At 37.9% G+C, this 24,027-nt stretch overlaps 3 protein-coding genes across 6 annotated transcripts; 2 read left to right on the top strand and 1 right to left on the bottom strand.

Moving 5' to 3' along the window:
• The first annotated feature begins 2,929 nt into the window (after positions 1–2,929).
• On the top strand, positions 2,930–11,778 carry LOC127935507 (alpha-taxilin). Its single transcript, XM_052533432.1, has 11 exons — positions 2,930–3,072; positions 3,566–3,739; positions 3,819–4,100; positions 6,884–6,975; positions 7,310–7,480; positions 7,708–7,902; positions 8,315–8,434; positions 8,648–8,722; positions 9,555–9,647; positions 9,814–9,909; positions 10,010–11,778. Exons 2-11 carry the CDS (start codon positions 3,586–3,588, stop codon positions 10,313–10,315), a joined length of 1,584 nt encoding a protein of 527 aa, XP_052389392.1. The 5' UTR covers positions 2,930–3,072; positions 3,566–3,585; the 3' UTR covers positions 10,316–11,778.
• Positions 11,779–13,442: 1,664 nt separating this feature from the next.
• eif3i (eukaryotic translation initiation factor 3, subunit I) lies at positions 13,443–16,137 on the top strand. Its single transcript, XM_052533433.1, has 11 exons — positions 13,443–13,766; positions 14,027–14,119; positions 14,199–14,286; positions 14,433–14,498; positions 14,653–14,802; positions 14,886–15,013; positions 15,094–15,204; positions 15,288–15,377; positions 15,461–15,534; positions 15,680–15,772; positions 15,896–16,137. The coding sequence occupies exons 1-11, from the start codon at positions 13,764–13,766 to the stop codon at positions 15,975–15,977; spliced, it is 978 nt and encodes a 325-aa protein (XP_052389393.1). The 5' UTR covers positions 13,443–13,763; the 3' UTR covers positions 15,978–16,137.
• Positions 16,138–18,446: 2,309 nt separating this feature from the next.
• On the bottom strand, positions 18,447–23,749 carry LOC127935505 (probable histone deacetylase 1-B). 4 transcript variants are annotated; one of them, XM_052533426.1, is made up of 14 exons: positions 23,583–23,749; positions 22,741–22,853; positions 22,546–22,663; positions 22,349–22,423; positions 22,115–22,253; positions 21,528–21,669; positions 21,364–21,456; positions 21,146–21,254; positions 20,928–21,068; positions 20,735–20,843; positions 20,405–20,532; positions 20,093–20,251; positions 19,892–19,943; positions 18,447–19,165 (listed from the first exon to the last, which is right to left on the bottom strand). In XM_052533426.1, exons 1-14 carry the CDS (start codon positions 23,632–23,634, stop codon positions 19,138–19,140), a joined length of 1,458 nt encoding a protein of 485 aa, XP_052389386.1. In that variant the 5' UTR covers positions 23,635–23,749; the 3' UTR covers positions 18,447–19,137. The 4 variants fall into 4 exon arrangements, with proteins under 4 accessions (XP_052389386.1, XP_052389387.1, XP_052389388.1 ...); XM_052533427.1 differs by having other exon boundaries at positions 19,892–19,940; XM_052533428.1 differs by having other exon boundaries at positions 20,105–20,251.
• Positions 23,750–24,027: the final 278 nt, after the last annotated feature.

Below are 24,027 nucleotides of genomic sequence, written 5' to 3'. Positions count from 1 at the left end.
TGAATGGGCCTATGGTCTGGCACTGAGACCTAAGCACAGATCCTCTATAGATCAAGGTTGTCCTGCAGTTTAGCTCCAGTTAAACACCTGAACCAGCCAAATAAGGTCTTCAGACTGCCTAGAAACATCCAGGCAACTGTTTTGGAATTGGTTGAAGCTGAAGCCTGCAGGACATTGGCCCTCCAGAAGCAGGATTTGACACCCACGCTAGTCATCAAGCCACCAGTTTTTGGTCCTTGTCAAAGTCTCTGATCTTTTCACTTGCCTGTTTTCCCTGCTTCAAACACATAAAGTCTGAGAATGCCGGTTCTCGTGCTGCCTACCATGCTGTTGTAACAATATAATCAATTCACTTATTGAGGATGATCAGTGTTACATATAGAATAGTTTCCATGTATGGAAAGAGTATGTTATGAACATGTTTTCCATTGCTTTTTTATTATGGCATATAAAGTACTGCAGTTTTCCTACACATTTCCTGAAATACATAAATTACAAAATTGTAACCCTCAAATCTAAACCATCAGATATACTGAAGACCCATGTCTTTAAATATTTCCTTATTAGATAATTTTGCAATAATACATGAAAATGTTTATACTATAATGTTTATTTCACATCACTCACAGTCACAGCTGTTTGGTGCATAATCCATGCAAATACTCACAACATTAGGCAGAGGTTTAGACTCTTGTAAGTTGTAACTGGTGAGAACGTTTCAGCTTTTTTTTTTGGTTCTTGTTGTCCTGGTTGCCACTGGTTCCTTTCTCCTTAGGAAACCTTCAAGTGTGAGAAAAGCCAGCCAACATTAGATTCACAATGTCACTCACTCACCCCAAAAAAGTCATAAATGTTGCTTTACAGCAAAATGCCAATATAGATGAAAAGTCTTGGGCAATTTGTATTACAGTATAAACCAGGGCTACTCTGAGTTTCAACAGGTTCATTATACAATTTCTTCCTAAGGTCCACACAGTAATAACTTGCTTGGTGTCAGTATTCAGTATAAATGGTAGGAAAATATTTTTATTTTAAGTTAAGTTTTCAGTCACGTAAATAAAAATATGAAAATATCAGATCAAACATTTATGTTTAAGAAAGCAATCCAATACATTTTCTACATTTAGAATGTTTTACTGTAATTATAATTTGATATTCAGAAACCTAAGTTCATACAAAGTCTTATGGCTAGTTCAAAGGTGTCCCCTGAGAGAAAATGTAGAAAATGTCATGTGGTAGACCATTTAAAAAAACAATTATAAGTATGAATTTTCATACAAGCAACCCAGGAGGCACCTTGATATTAAATCAAAGATTAGTCAAGACTTGATCAAGAAGCTGTAACATCACTTTAAATTCAGTTTGGAAGGAAATTTCCTCCAGTGGTAATTGGGTGAAAATAGGAAGTTAATACCACACTGGCTGATATGTTTGATGTAATTTACATTAAATCAACTCCTGATAGAACATGTTCATCACAGGGTTGACATCGGCAAGATGTATTATTTTTAAGAGTATTCGCTCATCTGTAATACATCTATAGGATGTTTCCTATCAGATGCCAAATAGACATTTAAAAAATGTGGTTAAGATGTTTATGATTTAGAATGTAAAACTGATGTCCTACAGATGACTGTACAAAGCAGATGCTTTCCAGACAAGAGATCTTTAACACATCTTGCAGACATATGTGTGCTTCTGGGATGGCATGTCAAGTTTTTGTTCTCAGGTTGATTTGCATATCTGACGTCAATTTTGATGTCTTTCAAAAATATGTTGCCCACAGGGAACTGACATTACAACAGTGCATCTACTAATACTGTTATTGTCAAGTACTCTCATAAGCAGTAGACACACTAATTAGAAACTGTAATAAAAACTACTGATAACAAATCATTTAAGTAATTAACTTTAAAAAAAAAAACTGTTTCTTGTTATTGTGTTATTAGCCGAAATAGTAAGAAAATGAAAGTTTCATTTTTTTATTTTTTATTATCATCAGATTTTATAGTTAGCGGTTGTTGTCGTTGCTGTTAACCAGAATCTTTTTACTATTATTAATATTATTATTTAACATTTTGCACTGGGAAACAGACTGTTAAAGTACAGTGACAATTAGAATCTCTGTTCACAGATGACTCAATGATCTTATTTAAAATCTAGTATGTTTTAACTGCTTTTTTTCTGTTTATTTTAAACAGGGAAGCAGCAAAACTTTTAAATTCAGAGCAACATACAAGACAATTTGGTTTAGAAGCTGCAACTTTAGACTTGTGAATATGACCTTTTCAAAGCAAGCACACGATTTTAACATCATTATTTAAAAGAACAGAGCCAGTGTTACAATCCAACAATACAGAAACTATCATTGAGGTAATAAAACAACTGTTCAGTCTTACTTGTGAAAAGTAATTCCCCAGTATCTGTTTGAATTGTGCTGTGGTTTTTACAGCACCAAACAGCATAGGAGTCATATTTTCTCCAGACGAGTCTTCTGACAAACACGCTGACCAACGATGATCGGCGCTTTAAATATGAGGCTTCGAAACACGAATCTTTTGTTCTGAATCAGTGGTTCGGAACTTGTGATTTCAGAAAATGAGGCTTCGAGTTTCGAAACGAAACACTTTAATCTTGTAATTTCGTTTTTAAACTGAAATTTGTTTGCATTTTTTATGTTTTGACTGCAGATTCTATTATTTTTCAGGGTTTCGAGTGCTTCGAAACTGTGAATCATTTTGCGGAGCAATGGGTTCAATTAATGCTTCAATTGACTCAAAGCTTCGGCTAATATTTTAAGAAATATTCATTCGAAGCTAACATAAAAACGAAAACATAATAATAAGAAGAAGAAGAGGAAGAAGAAGAAGAAGAAGAAGAAGAAGAAGAAACACTGCCATAGTACAATATTATAACATTAATAAAATAACATTACACCGGAAGTTTGCAAAGGTTCGACCAATCATCTTCGGTTGTTACCGTGGCATTTCCTGTGTCAGTTGGAAGCAGCAGTGGGAAAGGTAACCTGGTGATAATCGTCCGGAGTGGTTTCTTGGACCAAACTAAACACTGGTAATAGTTTAAACGATATTAGCTGACAGCACAGATGCATTCAAGGTGTTTGTTTTGTGAAACTGTCAAACGGTAGAGCGCGTCGAGCTAGTAAGCAGACGTTTAACTGAGCGTGTGGTTAGCCATGACTGCTAAACTAGTCGAGCGAGATGTTGCACAGCTAACGTACAGCTCTCAGTTACACTTCTAGTTTATCTACAGTTACAAACTGTCAGTTAAAAGTAACACGTGCTCTTTGTTTTGGACGTCTGTAAGCTGTTGACTAATGTTTGCAGGAAGCGTTTTATGATTGTCATTTTGTTTGCATTTCCTAGATGTCATCTGAAGTCGTTGTTTAGTGATAAGCGTGTTATGATATTATAAAGCCAATCATCTTAGTTTGTTTTGCCAGTCTCTCACACGGCAGATTCGTTCTGAAACCGGAACTGTTCAAGCTTTTAGATGCAGTGTGCCTTCTTGCATTCGTTTACCTGTTTGCTGTTGTGCCTTTTAGTATTTTTTCATAGATCAGCAATGCAGAAGATGGAGATGGAGGATCCAGTAGCTGATAGCAGTGCAGATGATACAGAGGAGAGCACCGCTGCATCTGAGATGACCAACAGCCCCAAAGAAACCGTAGCACAGCCGGATGGCACACTAACCAACAAATCTCAGACAGAGGAAGGCTGTAAGTGCGCAAAACCCTAGTGTGTCTACTTATTCATTGCCATATTTCTTACCACTCATTTTCTGTTTCTTGTGTTCAGTGGAGGAGGTAGAAGCTGGAGCGCTTTCTGAATCTGTTTCCCGGGACATGGCTGAGGAACTGAGCAGACAACTGGAGGACATCCTCAGCACCTATTGTCATGAGGAAGGTGATGTTGGCGGCAAGAACATGCTGGTGGCCAACGGTCAGCCTGATGGTGTGGAAGTGAATGGACTGTCTGAGAAGGAGGATGGCAAGCAGGAGGAGACCAAGCTGAATGGCAGTGGATTGATGGAGAAGGACCAGAAAAAGCAGCAGGAGAAGAAGAAAGTGAAGGGGCTGGGTGAGTCAGTGTGTTTGCCTGAACATGCTTTTTTAATGCTCTTTTCATGTGGGAAAAATCCATTCTTTACAATAAGATCAAGTATTCCCCATGCAAGTTTTACCTATTTTCAAGCTGGTCATGTGAATTCATTATGTTGAGCAACAAAAACCTGTTTTGAAAGTGACTTGTGTGAGCAGTGCTTCTTACATCTCTACGCTGTTGGAAAGAGACAGTTGACCAAGATTTCCAAGTAGATATAACTGCAGCCCCGAGATCTCCAAAACTGGGCATGAACTCCAAAAGGAGATGGAGTCTCGACTGCGAAAGTTTAAGTAAACAATGCTTCCTGCATGAAGTTAAATGAATCTTACAAAAAGTTAAAGCATATGTGGAATATGAAGTTATAAAATATATAAAACATTTGCAAATATAACCGAGTTTAAGTAGGGATGTACTGATCATGATTTTTCATGGCCGATTCCGATACCGAATTTTTATTTTTATTTTATTTATTTATTTTTTAACAAGGAAACTTGCCAATTCCGATTTATTTATTGTTTTTCTTTAAGCAACAAACAAGAAAGAAGGAAAGTATGCATAAACAAGATGTTTATTTGGTATTTAATAGGCAAAACAGGCTTTTGGCTATTGCAAATAATTAGGGGTGCTCCGATCACGATCGGCCGATTGTTAATGCGCATCTCGTCAGTAAAGCCGGTTCTCTAATCAGCGGTTGATTCCATCAGGTGCGTGATTTCACATAGAGCACCTGTTACTACACAGAGCCGTTGTTAATAGAGAAGATGAGCAAATCACGTTAATTTTCAGCGTTCATTGGCGCATCTTCTCAGTTAACAACGGCTCTGTGTGGTAACAGCTGCTCTATGTGAAATCACGCACCTGATGGAATTAACGGCTGATTAGAGAACCGGTGTTCTGTCGATTTGTCCTACGCTGTCAGATTTTCCTACCTCCCACCAAAACAGTGGGTAGTACAATTCCACAATGAAAATTCTACTGTAAAGTTATGGTTTATTAACGTCTACACCTACCACAACCCTAATCATACCCTTACAGTACTGCAAATACAGTAATTATGTGTTATATTCGCGGTTCTAGCTAAAAGGGATACAGTTACAGGAAACCAACAATAAATATTATTTTCTACCAATTAGATTGCGTTTTTATTAAAGTCTACACCTACCCCAGCCCTAAACCTACCCTTACAGTAATGCAGATACATTAAATATCGTTGTTTAGCATGAGACAAAGGACGCAATATTGATGTGCGCGTGCGCAGTAAACCCGGGTAGGAAAATCTGACGGGGTAGGATAAAATGTCAGGACACCGGCTTTACTGACGAGATGCGCATTAACGATCGGTCCGATCGTGATCGGAGCACCCCTAAAAAATTATAACCATAATCATCTGAAATTAACGGCAGTAACTGCACAGTAAGTAGCCTACATTCAATACAAACATAGATGGTACAGACATCAGCATTCAGCTTTTGTTTTGAATTGGGTTGAAACTACAGAGAACTGGCCTTGTGACCATGTGAAATTAAAGGCAACAGCTGCATAGTTCTACAATCCAGACAACACATTCAACACGCGTTTAATAAGAGGTTTCTTAATCAACGTTCAGTATTTTAGTTTTTACATTTGGTTTTAAAATAAAATAAAAAGGTCTTTACCAGTGAGACTGAATAAAAGTATGCTATATAAATAATTCCAAAATGTTAAAATCCAATAATGTTGGTGCGAATAAAAAAAAAAAAGATGCAAAGTGTTTCATTCATCCAAAAAAAATAAAAAAAATAAATAGGGTAATGAATGATTCACATCTATATTTTTTTTACTTGAGCCAATGAAAAATAAATAACTATTATCTTCCACACAAATTACATGATAGCGAATGATTACAATGTAGTCTGTGCGCACGATATGAATAATACGATATGAAATACGATATACGACCAAAGACCAAAAACTGTCCGATTGCCGATGGCGTATTTTAAGCAAAAACCGTCCGGTTCTGATTTATGGCCGGTCAACCGGTGCATCATCAGTTTTAAGTGAGCATAAGCCACTTATTTCTTACTGACTCCATAAACTTGAATGGTAGTGTAAATAAGATACAATAAAGTGCTATCAAAAGTGCTGTAATGTTAAGTCACAGACAGTTGGTTTGTTTTCAGTGCAGTATGTGCTGGATTTGATAATTGTGAGATTGTTCAATATGGTGAGACGGGTGTTATTTGTTTGTTATTTGTCTTTGCTTACATGTGTTGCTGTAGTGTCTGTCATTTTCCTGCAGAAATATGACATCACTTACAAAATTTTCAATTTTATGCAAACATCAATGCCTTGAATTTTATGCGAGCAGCTATTGGAAGCCAGAGCAAATTGATAAACAGAGGTGTGAACGTGTATTCTTTTTAGCTTATTAAAAATCAATCTTGCTGCGGCGTTCTGGATTAATTGTAAAGGTTTGATAGAACTGGCTGGAAGACCTGCCAAGAGAGCATTTCAATAGTCCAGCCTGGACAGAACAAGAGTTTGAACAAGGAGTTGTGCAGCATGTTCCCGAAAGAAAGGCTCTGATCTTCTTGATGTTGATTTTATACTATGTAGTTTGCATAATATAGATTTATTTATTTTTTGACCTGAAAATATTTCTGATCATCATCTGAATCGAAATGAATCAAGGGCTTGAGATTCCCGGAATCAAATCAAATCTGTGTCAATAACCAGCCTTGTGTTTAATTTATAGTATGTTTTCCACTTGTGTGTTTTAGGCAAGGAGATAACCCTTCTAATGCAGACCTTCAACACACTGAGCACTCCAGAGGAGAAGTTGGGTGGTCTCTGTAAGAAGTATGCTGAGCTGGTGAGACACGATGATGACGATGATGATCAAAAGATGTCAACTTCTCAGATCATTTGTTGTATAAAAGAGAAAATATCACTCTTATCGAAGGTCGAAAATGGTCATGATGAAAAGAAAAAAAAATCCTGTACAAACATAAAAAAGGCTAATTTTGAGTTGCACAAAGGACTGGTTTCATGTAGTGCTAGAAAAGTTTTCTGTGTGTCCTGACAGAGATTTGATAAAGTGATGACGTCATTGCTCCCCACAGCCTTTGGCAGACAGTGTGTTGCCATTGACAGCCTTGATTTAGACAAATTATAACAATGCTCCTGTCCTGCTTTGTTTGGTTCAGCTAGAGGAGAACCGTAATGCTCAGAAACAGATGCGGTCCCTGCAGAAGAAGCAGACGCAGCTGATCCAGGAGAAGGACAACTTAAGAAACGAGCACAGCAAAGCCATCCTGGCACGCAGCAAGCTGGAGAGTCTCTGTCGAGAACTGCAGAGACACAACCGCACACTTAAGGTACACTAATTTGATATTAGTGGCCGATATTCGGCATTTTTGAAATATCGGCATCGGCCAATAATATTTCTGCTAGGCCGATGTGTTCGAGGTGGGACTTTTATTTTGACTGCGCTGAAAAAGGCAGCGCCTGAGCACACAGTGCTCACATTTCACATAACCAGAGGCATGTTGCATTATATGTTGCCTAATGAGATGAATGGATCGATGGTTGCTGTGCTTGGCAGGAGGATGGTGTGCAGCGTGCCCGATTGGAGGAGGAGAAAAGGAAGGAAGTGACCTCACATTTCCAGGTGACACTGAATGACATCCAAGCTCAGATGGAGCAGCACAACAAGCGTAATGCAAACCTAAGGCAGGAGAACATGGAGCTGGCTGACAAACTGAAGAAGCTTATTGAGCAGTATGAGCTCAGAGAGGAGGTGAGATATGTGGCAATAAAGGATGAAAAGAAAACTTCTGGAAGGGAAAAGAACATTTTAATAAGTTATAATGGAAGTTGTCTGTAAATCAGTACCATCTATGTTACTATTTGTTAGGCTTTAAATTTTATATATATATATATATATATTTTTTTTTTTTTTTTTTTAATAGAGAATTTACAGTGCTGTTCAAAATGAAGACAAGTTATGTGGATTCTTTTCAAATATATGTTAATGTGACTAGTCAACATCACTGTGTACAGTACACCAGCAAAAACAAGCAAAATTAGTTTTCAGGTGACACTTGGTTTTATATTGCATACTGTAGAATGCAATGATATCCATATATTTTTAAGTATGAAAAGTGTTGTTTTGAAGCCACTGTACCTAAGAGAGTTGTTTTCTCTCTTAGCATATTGACAAGGTGTTCAAGCAGAAAGATCTGCAGCAACAGCTGGTAGATGCAAAGCTTCATCAGGCACAAGCACTGCTCAAGGCCTCGGAGGAACGGCATCAGAAGGAGAAAGACTTTGTGAGTTTCTACATCCTTACACACTTTACAGCACACATGCAGTCAGCTGAAGTTACCGAAACAAACAAATATGCTAATTGAGGAGATGAATGTACCATAACTGTACTGTGAGACTTGCACTATATATCTGCCAGTGTGGTTACATCCTCTAGGTAAGAGCTGCCAGTCACTAATTAAGATGTATGTGTGGTTTGTCATTTCTTCCTCCTTCAGCTCCTGAAAGAGGCAGCGGAGTCCCAGAGGATGTATGAGCTCATGAAACAGCAGGAAGTCCATCTGAAACAGCAGGTGAAGAACATAGATCACAACATATTAGACAATGAAGACTGGAGAAATTATGCAGAAAATTCAGCTTTGCATCACAGGCATAAGCTCAATTTTAAAATATATTAAAATGGGAGAAATTCCTTTTTTATTTTGTAACAATATTACTGTCTTTTTCATCAAATTAATGCAACCTTGGTGAGCAAAATAGACTTCTTTCCAAAAACATTAAAGGTTAATTTCACCCAAAAATGAAAATGTATGTATCGTTCCAGACCCGTAAGATTTTCGTTCATCTTCAGAACACAAATTAAGATATATTTGGTGAAATCCGAGAGCTTTCTGACCCTTGTAGACCGCAAGGGATCTACCAAATTCAAGGCCAAGACAGTTAGAGAGGACATTGTTAAAACAGTCCATGTGACATCACGGGTCAACCTTAATTTTATGAATCTACGATAATACTTTTTGTGCACAAAGAAAACAAAAATAACGACTTTATTCAACAAATTCTTCTCTTCCATGTCAGTTTCTGCTGCACGTTGGCGCAGCGCATACATGTTCTGTGTCAGAATGGTGGTTTTCTTTGTGCTCAAAGTATTTTTGTAGATTCATAAAAATAAGGTTGAACCGCTGATGTCACATGTACTGTTTTAACGATGTCCTTTCTACCATTCTGGGCCTTGAACAGTTACGTTGCTGTCTATTGAGGGTCAGAATGTACATTAAATGTGGGATCTAGCAACTGCCCAGAACTCCCTAGCGTGATTCTTTACACAGTCAAGCGGTAATTGTAAAAATGTGTTTGTCTCAAGTAAATCTGAGGCTAAAATGTCTTTTTTTTTGTTGTTTACAGCTCTCACTGTACACAGAGAAGTTTGAAGAGTTTCAAAGCACGCTTTCCAAAAGCAACGAGGTGTTCACAACATTCAAACAAGAGATGGAAAAGGTAAATGACTTGTTGATAATTATTAGAGGCTGTGTACTTCATGCCCCCACAAAGAAACCGTTAGATAGGTCGTCTTGGGCATTGTTACATATTTAACAACATGAAACCTAAATCTTTAAAGTCTGTATGTGAAGGGGATTTAATCTGTATTTGTATTGTGCCGCAGATGACAAAGAAGATTAAGAAGCTGGAGAAGGAAACGACCATGTACAGATCACGATGGGAAAGTAGTAACAAAACCCTGCTGGAAATGGCAGAGGAGGTGATTGTTGTACTCCGATCTCTGAACTCAGACGTATTTGTCAGTTAAAGCTTTGCTGAAAATCTTAGCTTTATATCATTTCTCTCTGTGTCCACTGTAGAAAACAGTACGAGACAAGGAGTACGAAAGCGTGCAAGTGAAAGTGCAGAGACTGGAGAAGCTCTGTCGTGCGTTACAGATAGAACGCAACGAGCTGAGTAAGAAGGTTCAGGATGTCTCCACAGGCATTGAGAGTAAGCCAGAACCGGAGACGGGGTCCCCACCAGAAGCCACAGACTCGGAGGAGGGCAGCCCTGTCCATCAGAACAGCCCAGAGACTCCACAGAGCGCTTGTAGCCCGGCCTGCCACTGCACTGCAGAACTAGAGGCCGAGACTCACAGAGAGGTTTGCTCGGCCCAGGATTGAGTCTTGTTGTTTCTGGGCGGCCAGGACACACACAATCCTTCCCACCTCTACCCGAGCCTCCGTCGGCTGTCAGCCTCTGTTGTTTTCTGCATCTGTGTCCACAACGGGACCACTGACTTGGCTGCTCCTGGGGGGTTTCATTGTGTCAGGGAAGATTGTGCCTTCAACATGATTCCTATGCTGCGTTTATATTCTTTTGTTTTAATTTGGCTTGCTTTATCCAACCCTATTCCCCTAAAAAAATCCCATATTTGCATTTTGAGGGGCATTGATGTTGCTGCTGTGTTGGAATCCTCAGTGTTTGATCACTAAATGCTTGTCTCTTTTCAGTTTGGCTGAAGAATCCTAACAGGTGGACTGCTGAAATCTGTGAAACATTCTTTGCCGTGAAACAGCAGTTAGGTGATGCGATTTCTGTGGGGGTTTTTATTTAATTTCTCGCCTTAAGTTGTTGCATCAGGTAAACTCTGCTTGTACACTCTCCAGCCACCCTCTCTCTTCGTTTTAAACCCCACAAATCATAGTTTGCACCAAACAAAGAATGTATGATTTGTTATTCATCTTCACTACTCAGAGTTTAGAATTGTAGGCATACAGTTAAGACTAAAATTGTTTTTGCATTTAAGGTTCATGTGATCAGAACTTAGATTTACTTTTATGCTTTTGCACAGCATTTGAATTTGTCACATGTATCTTTTAGTTTTCACCATCTTAGAGCACCACTAGCTTCTTGAAGTTTATATAGCCACCATTATAGATGCATTCCTTTAACCCAGTTCCATCAACTTCTAATTAGGATTGTGCACTTAAATGATGTCGTGAGCAATTCTCATTCTGTGTGTGAGTTCAGTCGGACAGGTTTTTTTTTGTTTGTTTTTTTCTTCTTCACTTTCCGATACTGATCACATGATTGTTTGTCTTACTAAATGTGTTATTCAAAATGTAAAAATAAATAAACGGTTACATTAAACATCAGATTAAATGGGAAGATTCAAGTACACTATGCAATTCTAGCTCTGTTCATGTCATCTCAGTGTTGAGCATGTGAGCAAAGCACTGACATGCTGTGAAATGAATGTACGTTCCACACAAAGTGACTTAGTTTTGTGATGTCAGTAAATTTAAGCACTCTAGAATTTTTTTTTTCCCTCCATTATATCACTTTGACACATTGTTGTGCCCCTTTAATATTGGTAGTGTTTTTTTTTTTTTTTTTCATGTAGTGCATCAAGTCATCAGCTGACCTCGTAAATCCTTCCATATTTCATTCCTGTCAGTCAAGGTTTCTGCACAGGTTTAGATTTTTACGTTTCAAAATGTTTGTCAAATGGTATTTTATTTTATTTGCTGGTTATTCAAATTTGACATTCCCATTACATAAGAAGGTACCAAAGATGTTTCTTGATTTCCCCCCACATCCTGTATACATTTATTTGCTAATTAAAATACTTAGAACATTTAAATGTGATTACTGTTTTTTTTTTTTATTGTTGATAAATTTATACATCACACATGATAACGTAAACTAATAACTTTGCCTGTGTGGTTGAGAAACAAAACTAAAGATAAGCCAAACTTATTGATGATTATTTTAAAATAGGATAAAATCCCTAACAAGCCTCATTAACTGAGAAAATAAGTTTTATGCAACTCCAAAGATCATGGTGGTCTAGAGGTGTTGAGTTTAACAATGTACTTACAATAAATTGGCTTATTCAGTATTTAAAAAAATAAAGACCGTATTTGGAACTCCTTTCCCAACTATCTGTTCAAGCAATTGGCTGACCTCAACCTTTTGTTGAAATGCAATTATTGAATTAAAAAAAAAAGGTGAAGTTAGCAAAATTTCATAAGCTCTTATGGCATGGACTCTGGCCTACAAACATAATTTCTCACCAAGGAGGTACTATATTTGGAACAAGAAAGACAGCTTATACAAAAATAAATCTTTATATTTTAATTTACTTAAAAAAATATATAATAGTGGTTAGCCAGCTCCTAAACAATGATGGAGTTCTTTTAACGTTATAAAGAATTTTTGAATAACTTTAAAATACCAGTTAGCAATTTGGAGTTGTAATGGATGCAATCCCTCAAAAAGTTTTGTTCCTTCTCAGAAATGCATCACAGGAGAAAGATTAGAATTTGTAAGAGATCAAAAGTAAAATATTTATGGCGATATAAATATTATAAAAAATAGAGTTTCAAATAGCTATATCAGGAATGTACTTAATAACATTGTTTATCCTCCAGCTCGCTTTTCCTGGTCTTCTGTATTTGGAGATGTGAATTGGCGTAAAGCTTGGCGAACAGTAGACAAATTCTATATTAATAACAAAATAAAAGGGTTTTTTTAAAAAAAAAAAAAAAAAGTAAAACATAGATTATATCAAGTTAAACGTGCTGGAACGCTTTAAATTAGAAATTGATTACAGTTGTGGTTTCTGTAAAGGTGAAAAGGAAACTATTTTTCATTTCTTTTTTTCATTGTATACATTCAAAAATATTTTAGATTGATGTGGAGTTTTTTTTTTTTTTTTTTTTGTTAAGATAATATTAATCTTAATCCAATTAATATTGGACATTTCTTTGCAGCTGAGTGAATTTTATGTAATAGCCTAATATACTTCAGTGATCATGGATTTGACAAAGAGAAAGCATATTTCATACAATAGTGAATTTTAATGGTGAAGTTTCATATTCATAAAATGAAATGGTCAGGCTCTAAACCAAACTTTTCTCATGTAATTGCACAATCAAAAAAGCTATTCAAACTCATAATGTAAACTGGTATGATATTGTATAAAGTGACGCTCCCAAAAAGTTTTATTTATTTATTTTTATTTTGTTACTGTACTCTGGATATGTTTCATATTATAATGTTGTTCATCTTTTTCTATTTATTCTTTACATTTGAATGTTTCTCATTGAATTTATTGATTTGATGTACTGCATATATATATTGTTTTTAATATTTTAAAATAGAACATATTATTATTAAAATAAACGTTTATATTGTGTAAATTTAAGTAATAGTATATGTGTGTGTGTGTGTGTGTGTGTGTGTGTTAATAAATACATTTATTTATTAATAGTAAAGCTCAGTGTTTGAACTCGATTTAACAGCATTCGATATTCGAGAGACATAATAATAAGAACAAAACAATAAACCTTTCATTTTATTTTTCTAATAAAACTGACATGTTGATTTCAGTTGTGTAACTAAAGACAGTAAATACACAGTGTTCTTTGGTTGTTGTTTAAGACCGGACCGTTCGAATAGTCTATTTTTCTGCGGGGACCTGTTTTTTCTCTGTACCGGAAGTGAACTCCGTCTTTTCCGTTTATAACCGGGAGCAGTTGAGCACGCGTACGGCGCGCTGTTGTTTTCCTACGGCAGATTTAAATATAATTTCTGTTATATTCTGTCGATACAAAACCGGAGATAATGGTAAGTCTAGATATATGTAGTTTCTGAGCTATTAAATGAATTGCATACACACCGGAAGTCTGTTGACCGCCGGTTTTTAGTAGCTAACAAATGCTACGTTTCAAATTTGGCGAAATGTTACGTTAGATCCTTTATATGATTGTAAAGTTTCATCAGTGACAATACGAGGGAAACGAACACTTACAGAAGTGCATACAATCGTGTGTAACTACAGTGACTGAGACTGTAAAGTAAATGAACCTGCTTCATGTTTCGCACAGAGACCGATTCTGCTCCAGGGCCACGAGAGGTCCATCACCCAGATCAAATACAACAGGGAAGGAGATCTCTTGTTCTCAGTAGCCAAGGATCCAGTAAGTAATAAACTACTAAGAAATATTTAATCCTTGTCTGGTTGTGTTGCTATGTTTCTCATATATATTGTCATCTCAGATTGCGAATGTGTGGTACTCGGTCAATGGAGAAAGGCTCGGCACTTACAATGGACACACGGGGGCTGTCTGGTGTGTGGATGTCGACTGTATCCTTCCTAAAAGATCTTCTGGACTCTTGGAGCGATGCTAAATCTCATTCATGTGTGTGTTAACTAAATTAATTTGGATAAAGGTGGATTTTCCACATGCACTCATTTGTTTCTGGAAAAGTTGTTCTTGACACGTTTCAAAGGGGACACCAAGAATGTATTGACGGGATCTGCTGATAACAGCTGCAGGCTCTGGGACTGCGAGACAGGTTGGCAGTTTAGTACAATATCAAATACACACGCACCTCTCTGTTCCTTTCTTGACACAAGGATACGTTTATTACAATTTTAAAGAAAACTACATTTGTCACACACACCTTTAGTCTTCTTGGATGAATGAGGTTTGTGTGTTGACTTGTTCAGGAAAGCAGCTGGCTCTGCTGGAGACTAACTCGGCGGTGAGGACGTGTGGCTTTGACTTCAGTGGGAACATCATCATGTTCTCCACAGACAAGCAGATGGGCTACCAGTGCTTTCTCAACTATTTTGACCTGCGAGACCCCCAACAGATCGGTTAGTATTTGACCACTGATGGTTAAAGCAACATTGGTGATGCATTCCTGGCCGAGATATTTAATATAGTTCTTTTCCCACAGAGGACAACCAGCCGTATCTGTCTGTGCCCTGCAACGAGTCAAAGATCACCAGCGCTGTGTGGGGTCCGCTGGGAGAGTTTGTGATTGCCGGACATGAGAATGGAGAAATTAACCAGTTCAGTGCTAAGGTTTGTGCCTTTTGTTTCTCTCGCATTACCATTTCTTCAAAAACATTAGAAATCTTGTTGTCTAATGCGTGATTCTTCAGTCAGGGGAGATTTTGAAGACTGCAAAGGAACACACCAAACAGATCAATGACATCCAGTCGTCTGTGGATCTCACCATGCTCATCAGTGCCTCCAAGGACTGTACAGCCAAGGTTTGTTGAAAAGCGAATGGTAAACTGTGTCAGGAGTGATGCTGGGTTAGTCTGACTCACATAGCGCTTCATTCATTGTGCAGATGTTCGACTCCACAAGCCTCGAGCACATCAAAACCTTCAAGACGGAGCGACCGGTTAACTCCGCCGCCATCTCGCCCATCATGGACCATGTACGTCTTTGAAATCTACTGTAGTGTCTCCCATGCTGAACTTCAGTTCATTTGTGTAACTTGAAGCAAACTGTGTTGCTCAGGTGGTGATGGGAGGTGGTCAGGAGGCCATGGAAGTCACAACCACCTCTACAAGGATCGGTAAATTCGAGGCCAGGTTAGTGTGTTTAACTGTGATTCACACATGCATGGGAAATGTCATTCGCAGGCCTGGTAAAGTAATGGCAATTTATCATAAATCATGAAAATGCATTGATTTGAAGGAAAATTAATCCTTATCTGGAATTGTCACAATCTTCTAGGTTCTTCCATGCAGCTTATGAAGAGGAGTTTGGCCGCGTGAAGGGACACTTCGGCCCCATTAACTGCGTGGCCTTCCACCCAGATGGGAAAAGGTTAGTTCCTGCATTTGTTTTCTTAGAGCATTTACTTTGATTTAACAGTCATGTAAATCTTGTTTTCAATATCTGTCCTTCATAATTGAATCAAGCATCCCTCACCCTCTTTTGCACCCACAGTTACAGCAGTGGAGGAGAGGATGGTTACACCCGAATTCATTACTTTGATCCCCAGTATTTTGATTTTGAGCTCGAGGCGTAATAACCAGGACAGTTCATCATCTGAACACAATAGTAACACCTGATCCACTTCACAAGGCTGAACATGGAGGTTGTGTTATACAGTGATCTTCATACAAATATTGCATTTAAACTGATTTCTAATGAATGGAACATTATGAATAAACTGGGTTTGAGATTAAGAGGTCTGTTTTGTAACTACTTGTCTTTTTACACTTTGGTGCCGTGCCGTTACTATAGAAATACTAAATGGATATACTTGGTTTAACTAATACAAGTTGTTTTTTTTGTTTACAAAGTATTTTTTTTCTACAATTAATCTAGGTTATGATATTGTTCATTACACACATTTAAGGGATATTTCATCCAACAATGAAAACGAGGTCATTATCTCACCTGAATTTATTTTAGAGGTATACAGTATTGTTCAAAATAATAGCAGTACAATGTGACTAACCAGAATAATCAAGGTTTTTAGTATATTTTTTATTGCTACGTGGCAAACAAGTGACCAGTAGGTTCAGTAGATTGTCAGAAAACAAACAAGACCCAGCATTCATGATATGCACTCTCTTAAGGCTGTGCAATTGGGCAATTAGTTGAAAGGGGTGTGTTCAAAAAAATAGCAGTGTCTACCTTTGACTGTACAAACTCAAAACTATTTTGTACAAACATTTTTTTTTTCTGGGATTTAGCAATCCTGTGAATCACTAAACTAATATTTAGTTGTATGACCACAGTTTTTTAAAACTGCTTGACATCTGTGTGGCATGGAGTCAACCAACTTGTGGCACCTCTCAGCTGTTATTCCACTCCATGATTCTTTAACAACATTCCACAATTCATTCACATTTCTTGGTTTTGCTTCAGAAACAGCATTTTTGATATCACCCCACAAGTTCTCAATTGGATTAAGGTCTGGAGATTGGGCTGGCCACTCCATAACATTAATTTTGTTGGTTTGGAACCAAGACTTTGCCCGTTTACTAGTGTGTTTTGGGTCATTGTCTTGTTGAAACAACCATTTCAAGGGCATGTCCTCTTTAGCATAGGGCAACATGACCTCTTCAAGTATTTTAACATATGCAAACTGATCCATGATCCCTGGTATGCGATAAATAGGCCCAACACCATAGTAGGAGAAACATGCCCATATCATGATGCTTGCACCTCCATGCTTCACTGTCTTCACTGTGTACTGTGGCTTGAATTCAGAGTTTGGGGGTCGTCTCACAAACTGTCTGTGGCCCTTGGACCCAAAAAGAACAATTTTACTCTCATCAGTCCACAGAATGTTCCTCCATTTCTCTTTAGGCCAGTTGATGTGTTCTTTGGCAAATTGTAACCTCTTCTGCACATGCCTTTTTTTTAACAGAGGGACTTTGCGGGGGATTCTTGAAAATAGATTAGCTTCACACAGACGTCTTCTAACTGTCACAGTACTTACAGGTAACTCCAGACTGTCTTTGATCATCCTGGAGGTGATCATTGGCTGAGCCTTTGCCATTCTGGTTATTCTTCTATCCATTTTGATGGTTGTCTTCCGTTTTCTTCCACGTCTCTCTGGTTTTGCTCTCCATTTTAAGGCATTGGAGATCATTTTAGCTGAACAGCCTATCATTTTTTGCACCTCTTTATAGGTTTTCCCCTCTCTAATCAACTTTTTAATCAAAGTACGCTGTTCTTCTGAACAATGTCTTGAACGACCCATTTTCCTCAGCTTTCAAATGCATGTTCAACAAGTGTTGGCTTCATCCTTAAATAGGGGCCACCTGATTCACACCTGTTTCTTCACAAAATTGATGACCTCAGTGATTGAATGCCACACTGCTATTTTTTTGAACGCACCCCTTTCAACTAATTCAACTAATTGCCCAATTGCACAGCCTTAAGAGCGTGCATATCATGAATGCTGGTTCTCATTTGTTTTCTGAGAATCTACTGAACCTACTGGTAACTTGTTTGCCACGTAGCAATAAAAAAAATATACGAAAAAACTTGATTATTCTGGTTAGTCACATTGTACTGCTATTATTTTGAACAATACTGTATATACACGCACCACCTTATGGGCCGCAGCGAGATGTTCCTTCACTCTTTCACCAAGATTCTTGAAAACGTCTTTTGGGGCACATGGTTACATTTGGGATTTCCACTGCAAGCATTAACCGTCATCTGCCTGTAGCACTGTCTTAGGTATCTAACATTACAGACACTGCCTTCTTGCAGCAGGAATATGGCACATGGCATGATCAACAGGCGATTCATGGTTCATTGCTAGTACCCCAAATCCAAATATGTTGTGCAGAAGTTCAAATGCTGTTATACCGGTGTAAACAAACTCTAGACTGTAAAGTGTTACCAGTGTTTCACTTCCAAATATAAACCTAATTCGACCAGTGATAATCACACATACTATACGTTTACTGCTAGACAATCTGTGAACATGAAGACATTGTGTTTGTGCAAGATTAATGAAACCCACAAAATGTCACCATTTTATTTCTTTATTTATCAAAGTCATTGTTATAATAAGGACATTTCACAACCACTGAACTCTGGAATTCCAAACGGCTATATCTGGTCAGCCGTGTGACTGACGTGCTAGCGTAACCACAACAGAAAAGAATCTGGACTCTAACAGCAATACAGCAAGTCTTTGCCATGCCCCACCAGCCAAGGGAAAGTTCAATACAGAGCCATCAAGACAGACATCTTAATAAAAACAAACATTTAACGCTTAAAAACGAGGTAAAGGATACCATACACAAACAGCATCCGAAGAGAAAACCAAATAGGAGCGGCCAATAAGTGTGTCAATGCATGATTGAAAACAAATCCAAGGGGAACGCTTCCCGTGATGGGAGAGAAAAGATATGTGCTATCTCTGGTCCTGTTTCAGGTGCTAACGTTGGTAAACAGTAACTTAAGGGTTAAAGATGGGAGGCAAATAAACATGGTTTCAAAAAAAGTCAAATAAATTGTCATTTCACACTTGTAAATGTAAAAACTTTTATACCGCTTCATTAGATTACAAATAGTAAAACGAGTTTTACAAAATAATTTACAGTCCTTAGCTCAGGACTAGAGCTAACATCTAGCGTGTGAATGTGGGTTTGACGTTTGACAAGATGAGAGTGTATGACAAGTTCATGCATCCGTGAGGACCACATGTCCTTTCCTCAGACTGGTTTTAATTCTTCTTTTGGCCTGTAAATAAAAAAAATATATACATATAGTTGGAGTGTCACGAACATTCAAGAAAATATGGAATAAATTGTATTCAAATATTGAAAACTATAAATACTGCGATATACAGTATGGTTAAGAACTTTGGTGTTGGTGAGATTTGGTGTTTTGAAAGTCTGCTCAAGCTACATTTATTTGAACAGAGTAAAAACAGTATTTTGTGTGTATCTCTCTCTCAGTGGTAGAGAATTGCATAAGTAGCACAAAAGGAGGTTGTAGGTTCGATTCCCAGGGAGCACGTTAGGTTAAAAAAAAAAAAATGTTAGCCTGAATGCACGCTTTGGTCGCTTTTGGACAAAAGTGCCTGCTAAATGCATATATTTACATTTTTATATATTCACACATTTTTATATATTTTAAAATAATGTATTCCTGTGATGGCAAAACTTTTTTAGCATCATTACAACAGTCTTCAGTGCTGATTTGCTGCTCAAGAAAGAGTCATCATCATTATTAAAAACAGTTCAATATTTGTGGAAAATGCTTTGAATAAGTTCAAAAGAACAGCATTTATTTGAAGATATGTAACATTATACAGTTTTTAAAGTAACTATCAATTTAATTCTGATGAAAAAAAATAAAAAAAAGTATTAAATTAATAAAGAAACAACTGCAATTTACAATGAGGTTTATACAGCCAGAAAACCTGAGCACATATTTCATAATCCATGATGTGACATAACTCACCCCTTTGTGTCCATTTTTTCCTCTGAAGCTTTCTCCTCTTCTTTAACATCTGCTATTGAATGAGAGGAATTGACAGTGTGTCAATCTCACGTCTCTTAACTAGAATACAGTGCTTTAATACAATTTGTGAACACAATCAGCAAAATGCAGTTTCAGAAGTTCAACTGTTGTTCTTACTGAAGTGAAAGAAACGATCTGTACCTGTTGGCTCACCTTTCTTCTCTTCTCCATCCTTCTCTTCTTCAGTCTTCACTCGCTTAGGCTTTTTGTAACTGGCTGCATTTCTCCGGCCGCCCTGTCCTTCGTCCTCAGAGTCCGAGAACTCCTCGTCACAGGCTATCCGCTTGTCATGAGCACGGACTATAGATGAGAAAAACACCTGTCAAGCACTGTGCAGAACTCCGATCTCAATCTAAACTTATTGGTCCACAATGACAAGTCAAGGTGTCTCAATGTTTGGGAGTATGCAATTAAAGAAAAAGCTGCCAACAAGTGAATAAAGGCGGCACTCACTGGAGATGCGTTTGTCAGGGTCTTCCTCCTCATCTCCGCTGTCTTCCTGAACAGCATCCTCTGGGATCGCCTGCATCTGAACCCCTGGGGCATGAGGCAACATCCGCAGATTCTCAAACAGACGCTGCCTGAATGGAACAAAAATGAGGGAGGAGACAGATACAAAATACTTAGAGGAGAGAAACAGAACATTTCAATGTATACCTTGCAAAAATTGGTCGCTTTTGTTTTGTAATATAAAATCCAATATTTACAAACTTAGTCCAATTTACATTCATACATGGTTTCTCGTTATTCTGAATGAAACGTTTGGCCCTTCATCCCACTTACTTGATCTTTTCCAGATAGTCATTTGTATTCTGATTGGTCATGTTTGAGGGGCTGATGTGAAGCTTGAAATCAGGTCCAAAGTACTCAAAGTAGTCATTGTACGGGAGCTCTGATGGAACGAAACAAGTTAAATGGTGTTCACCACGGAGAGAACAAAACATGTGATAATCGAACACAATCAAGAGTGTCTCACCATTGGGAATGGTGCTGTCCAGCGCTACAGCCGTCTCATAGGTCCAGCAGCGGGCCACGTTCCTGATGGTGTAGCCTCCACCTCCCAGCATGAGCAGGGGCAGGTTAAAGCTCTTTATGTACTCCACACACTTAGCATGACCTGAGGAACACACAAGGGTTTGGTTAGACACAAATCCCACTCACTTTGGAGATGCTTGTGTGGTTTGTGTGTGATACCTTTGATGGTGAGGTTAAAGCAGCCCAACCGATCTCCAGACAGAGAGTCAGCACCACACTGGAGCACCACAGCACTGGGCTGGTACATCTCCATCACTTTGGCCATGATCTGCAGGACATTCAGAAACAGGAGATTCTCAAGACTCAAATATCACTGCAATTTGAGAAACCCGTGTAGATCATTATTATTTTACAAATGGCTAAGTTTACAGACTTACAGGTTTGAATATGGCTTCATATGACTCATCATCAATACCATCTCTGAGCGGGTAGTTCACGGCATAGTACTTTCCCTTCCCTGCACCGATATCCTGCAAAAAACAAACAAACGTCAAGCTCTCTTTTCACCAAAAAAGTATTTACTTAACTTGCAAGTACTTACTCGGAGGTCTCCAGTGCCAGGGAAATACTCTCCGTACTTGTGGAAGGACACGGTCATGACACGGTCTGTTGTGTAGAAAGCTTCCTCCACTCCATCGCCGTGATGAATGTCAATGTCGATGTAAAGCACTCTTTGATGGTACCTAAAAAGATTTGAGGCCTTTGGTTAAAATGTTTTTTTGTTCTAAAGTAATCACAGATGTTTCTTTAATAGACATTCCCGGTAAAAAGCTTCAATAATTACTAGGTTGTAATGGTCTTTATAGTGAATTACTTCCTATTAATATTGAATAATGATTATGCTGCTTAATATTTTGTGGAAACCATGACACACTACAGTCAGAAAACTTGGAATGAATGAATAAAAGCAGCGAAAACTGTTAAAAAGTTTAAAATAAATAAAATTTTATTTGAATGTTCCGGTTTTACTGCATTTTTGATTAAATAAGATGTAGCACTGGTGAGCATAAGAGATTCATTTCAAAAACAATAACCAGACTTTTGACTGGTTGTGCGTGTATAAATAACAAATGAATAAAAGTATTGCTATCTGTAGTGTGGGTTTCAGTTTTTAGTTAAAGGGCATACTTGAGTAGCTCCAGAATGGCCAGAACGATGTCATTGACGTAGCAGAAACCAGACGCCTCAGATTTCTTGGCATGATGAAGGCCTCCTGCCCAGTTAATGGCAATGTCTGTCTGCTGTTTGTTGAGTTTCACAGCCCCAGCTGGAAATTATTAGGATATACAATTAGAAAAAAAGAAACACTTAACTGTACAAACCATAAAAAAAGATTACGTAAACTTCATTAAATACACTTACCAACAGATCCACCAGTTGAAAGCTGACAGAACTCAAATAAGCCGTCAAAGACAGGACAGTCCTCCCCTACGTTAACTGCATAGACAATAAAACATGCTGACGGTCCAGAGTAAAGCAACTTGCATCACAAATCAATTTTAATGCACTCTATTTTTTTTAAGACCTCATATTTGAACATATAGATTAAAAAAACTTACATCTCTGCATCTGCTTGCTGTACTCAGACATGTTGTCTGGGCGGATGGAAAAGAGGAACTTGATGTAATCGTCACTGTGATACTTGGTCATTTCTTCAGCATTGGCTTTATGAGGCCGCTGAACATGCAAACAAGTGAAGAAATTGGCTTAGATGAATAAACAAATAATACAAAACAATGATTAATTTCCCTTACGTAAATTTCCATTTTCCTATACAGCCCATAGTTGAGCAGGAGGTTGTGGGTCATGCGGATTCTGTGGGGCTTCATGGGATGACCCTGGCCATAGTAGTAATTGCCAACATCCCCTGGGAAAGAAGGAAAACAATCATTATTGATAGATTAAAAAGATATTAAATTTAACAGAATATTATAAAACAAGAACTATAAGACATATAAAACTATGCTGTTTAAAAAAACTGAATTATTGCTTAGTTTACGGATCAATAAATTTTTTCCAACAGGCCTGGAGTTAGACACGAAGCCAGATGCACGGTTCGAACTGATCATTAATATCCACAACATGCTGTTCAAACGTGATTATAAGGGCAGATACGTGCAAAAAGCAGGGGGAAAGACAAAACAGCCCGCGCTATGAAGCAGAGCATCATTCAGACACGCTCGGAGTGATGAGTTACTTCTGCTAACACTGAACACATGAACAACAGCGCGAGCTCAATTTATCCCAACTCTTACGGTCCAAAATGTGAAGCTAATTTTATATATGTTATATGTGGGAAATAAAGAACACTCGCGGTTAAGTGTACGCAGATATACTGCACTTGCAAAAAAATATATATTAAAAAAAGTGTGTGAATTCCATGCTGTGTTCTTGATGCTAACAGTGAATAAGAAGAACAACAGGATGAAGAGCTGCTAGCACGCTAAGCTAACACTAGCATTAGCGCCGTGCGGCTAACAATTAGGCTGCACTCAGGAACTTAAGCGTGATGCAGAATTTATCCAAAGCAGACCCTGCGTTTCATTTCTCTGGCAATAACAGCTCGATATAACGCTGGTAAAAATACCATTCTTACCGTCATAATAATAGCAAACTTTCTTCTTTGTTCCTTGAGAACTCAGCGCCATTTTACCCTCCAATTACAGCCTGCGCCTGTCAGGCTTTCGGCGCACTGAGGAAGTTCAATAGCAACTTGTCTCGGTGAGCTTTCAGCCAATCACAGTTCAGATTCCATCAAAGAGGGCGTTGCTACTGCGCGTCTCCGCCAATCATTGTAATCAAGTATTTAGGTTTAGTTCTATTTACTTCACAGCTGTTTAAACGTCATATAGACCTATAGACATATAAACATATAGACCGAGAATAAAAAAATCACTTCTGATAGGTTACTTCTGATTTTTATTACCTTGTCATTAACTCATAAACAGAAATTACGAATGTAAGTTGCCTCCTTAAAGTGTTTTTCCTCAACAATGATAATAACTGATAGAAAAGATCTCCCACTGTCAGCAGTGCTCTGC

The sequence above is a fragment of the Carassius gibelio genome, chromosome A19, assembly GCF_023724105.1.
Source record: "Carassius gibelio isolate Cgi1373 ecotype wild population from Czech Republic chromosome A19, carGib1.2-hapl.c, whole genome shotgun sequence".
NCBI classification, from domain to species: Eukaryota; Metazoa; Chordata; class Actinopteri; order Cypriniformes; family Cyprinidae; genus Carassius; species Carassius gibelio.
This window is presented reverse-complemented; position numbering and strand designations above follow the sequence as displayed.

Excerpts from the sequence above, each read along its gene's own strand:
- LOC127935507 (XM_052533432.1), top strand. The coding sequence starts at position 3,586 with ATGCAGAAGATGGAGATGGAGGATCCAGTAGCTGATAGCAGTGCAGAT. Across the intron at positions 9,648-9,813 it reads TCAAACAAGAGATGGAAAAG|ATGACAAAGAAGATTAAGAA; the intron begins GTAAATGACTTG and ends ATTGTGCCGCAG. Across the intron at positions 9,910-10,009 it reads TGCTGGAAATGGCAGAGGAG|AAAACAGTACGAGACAAGGA; the intron begins GTGATTGTTGTA and ends TGTCCACTGTAG.
- eif3i (XM_052533433.1), top strand. Across the intron at positions 15,014-15,093 it reads TTAACCAGTTCAGTGCTAAG|TCAGGGGAGATTTTGAAGAC; the intron begins GTTTGTGCCTTT and ends GTGATTCTTCAG. Across the intron at positions 15,205-15,287 it reads CCAAGGACTGTACAGCCAAG|ATGTTCGACTCCACAAGCCT; the intron begins GTTTGTTGAAAA and ends TTCATTGTGCAG.
- LOC127935505 (XM_052533426.1), bottom strand. The coding sequence starts at position 23,634 with ATGGCGCTGAGTTCTCAAGGAACAAAGAAGAAAGTTTGCTATTATTAT. Across the intron at positions 21,069-21,145 it reads CTTTAACCTCACCATCAAAG|GTCATGCTAAGTGTGTGGAG; the intron begins GTATCACACACA and ends TGTGTTCCTCAG. Across the intron at positions 19,944-20,092 it reads GAAGAAAGGTGAGCCAACAG|CAGATGTTAAAGAAGAGGAG; the intron begins GTACAGATCGTT and ends CTCATTCAATAG.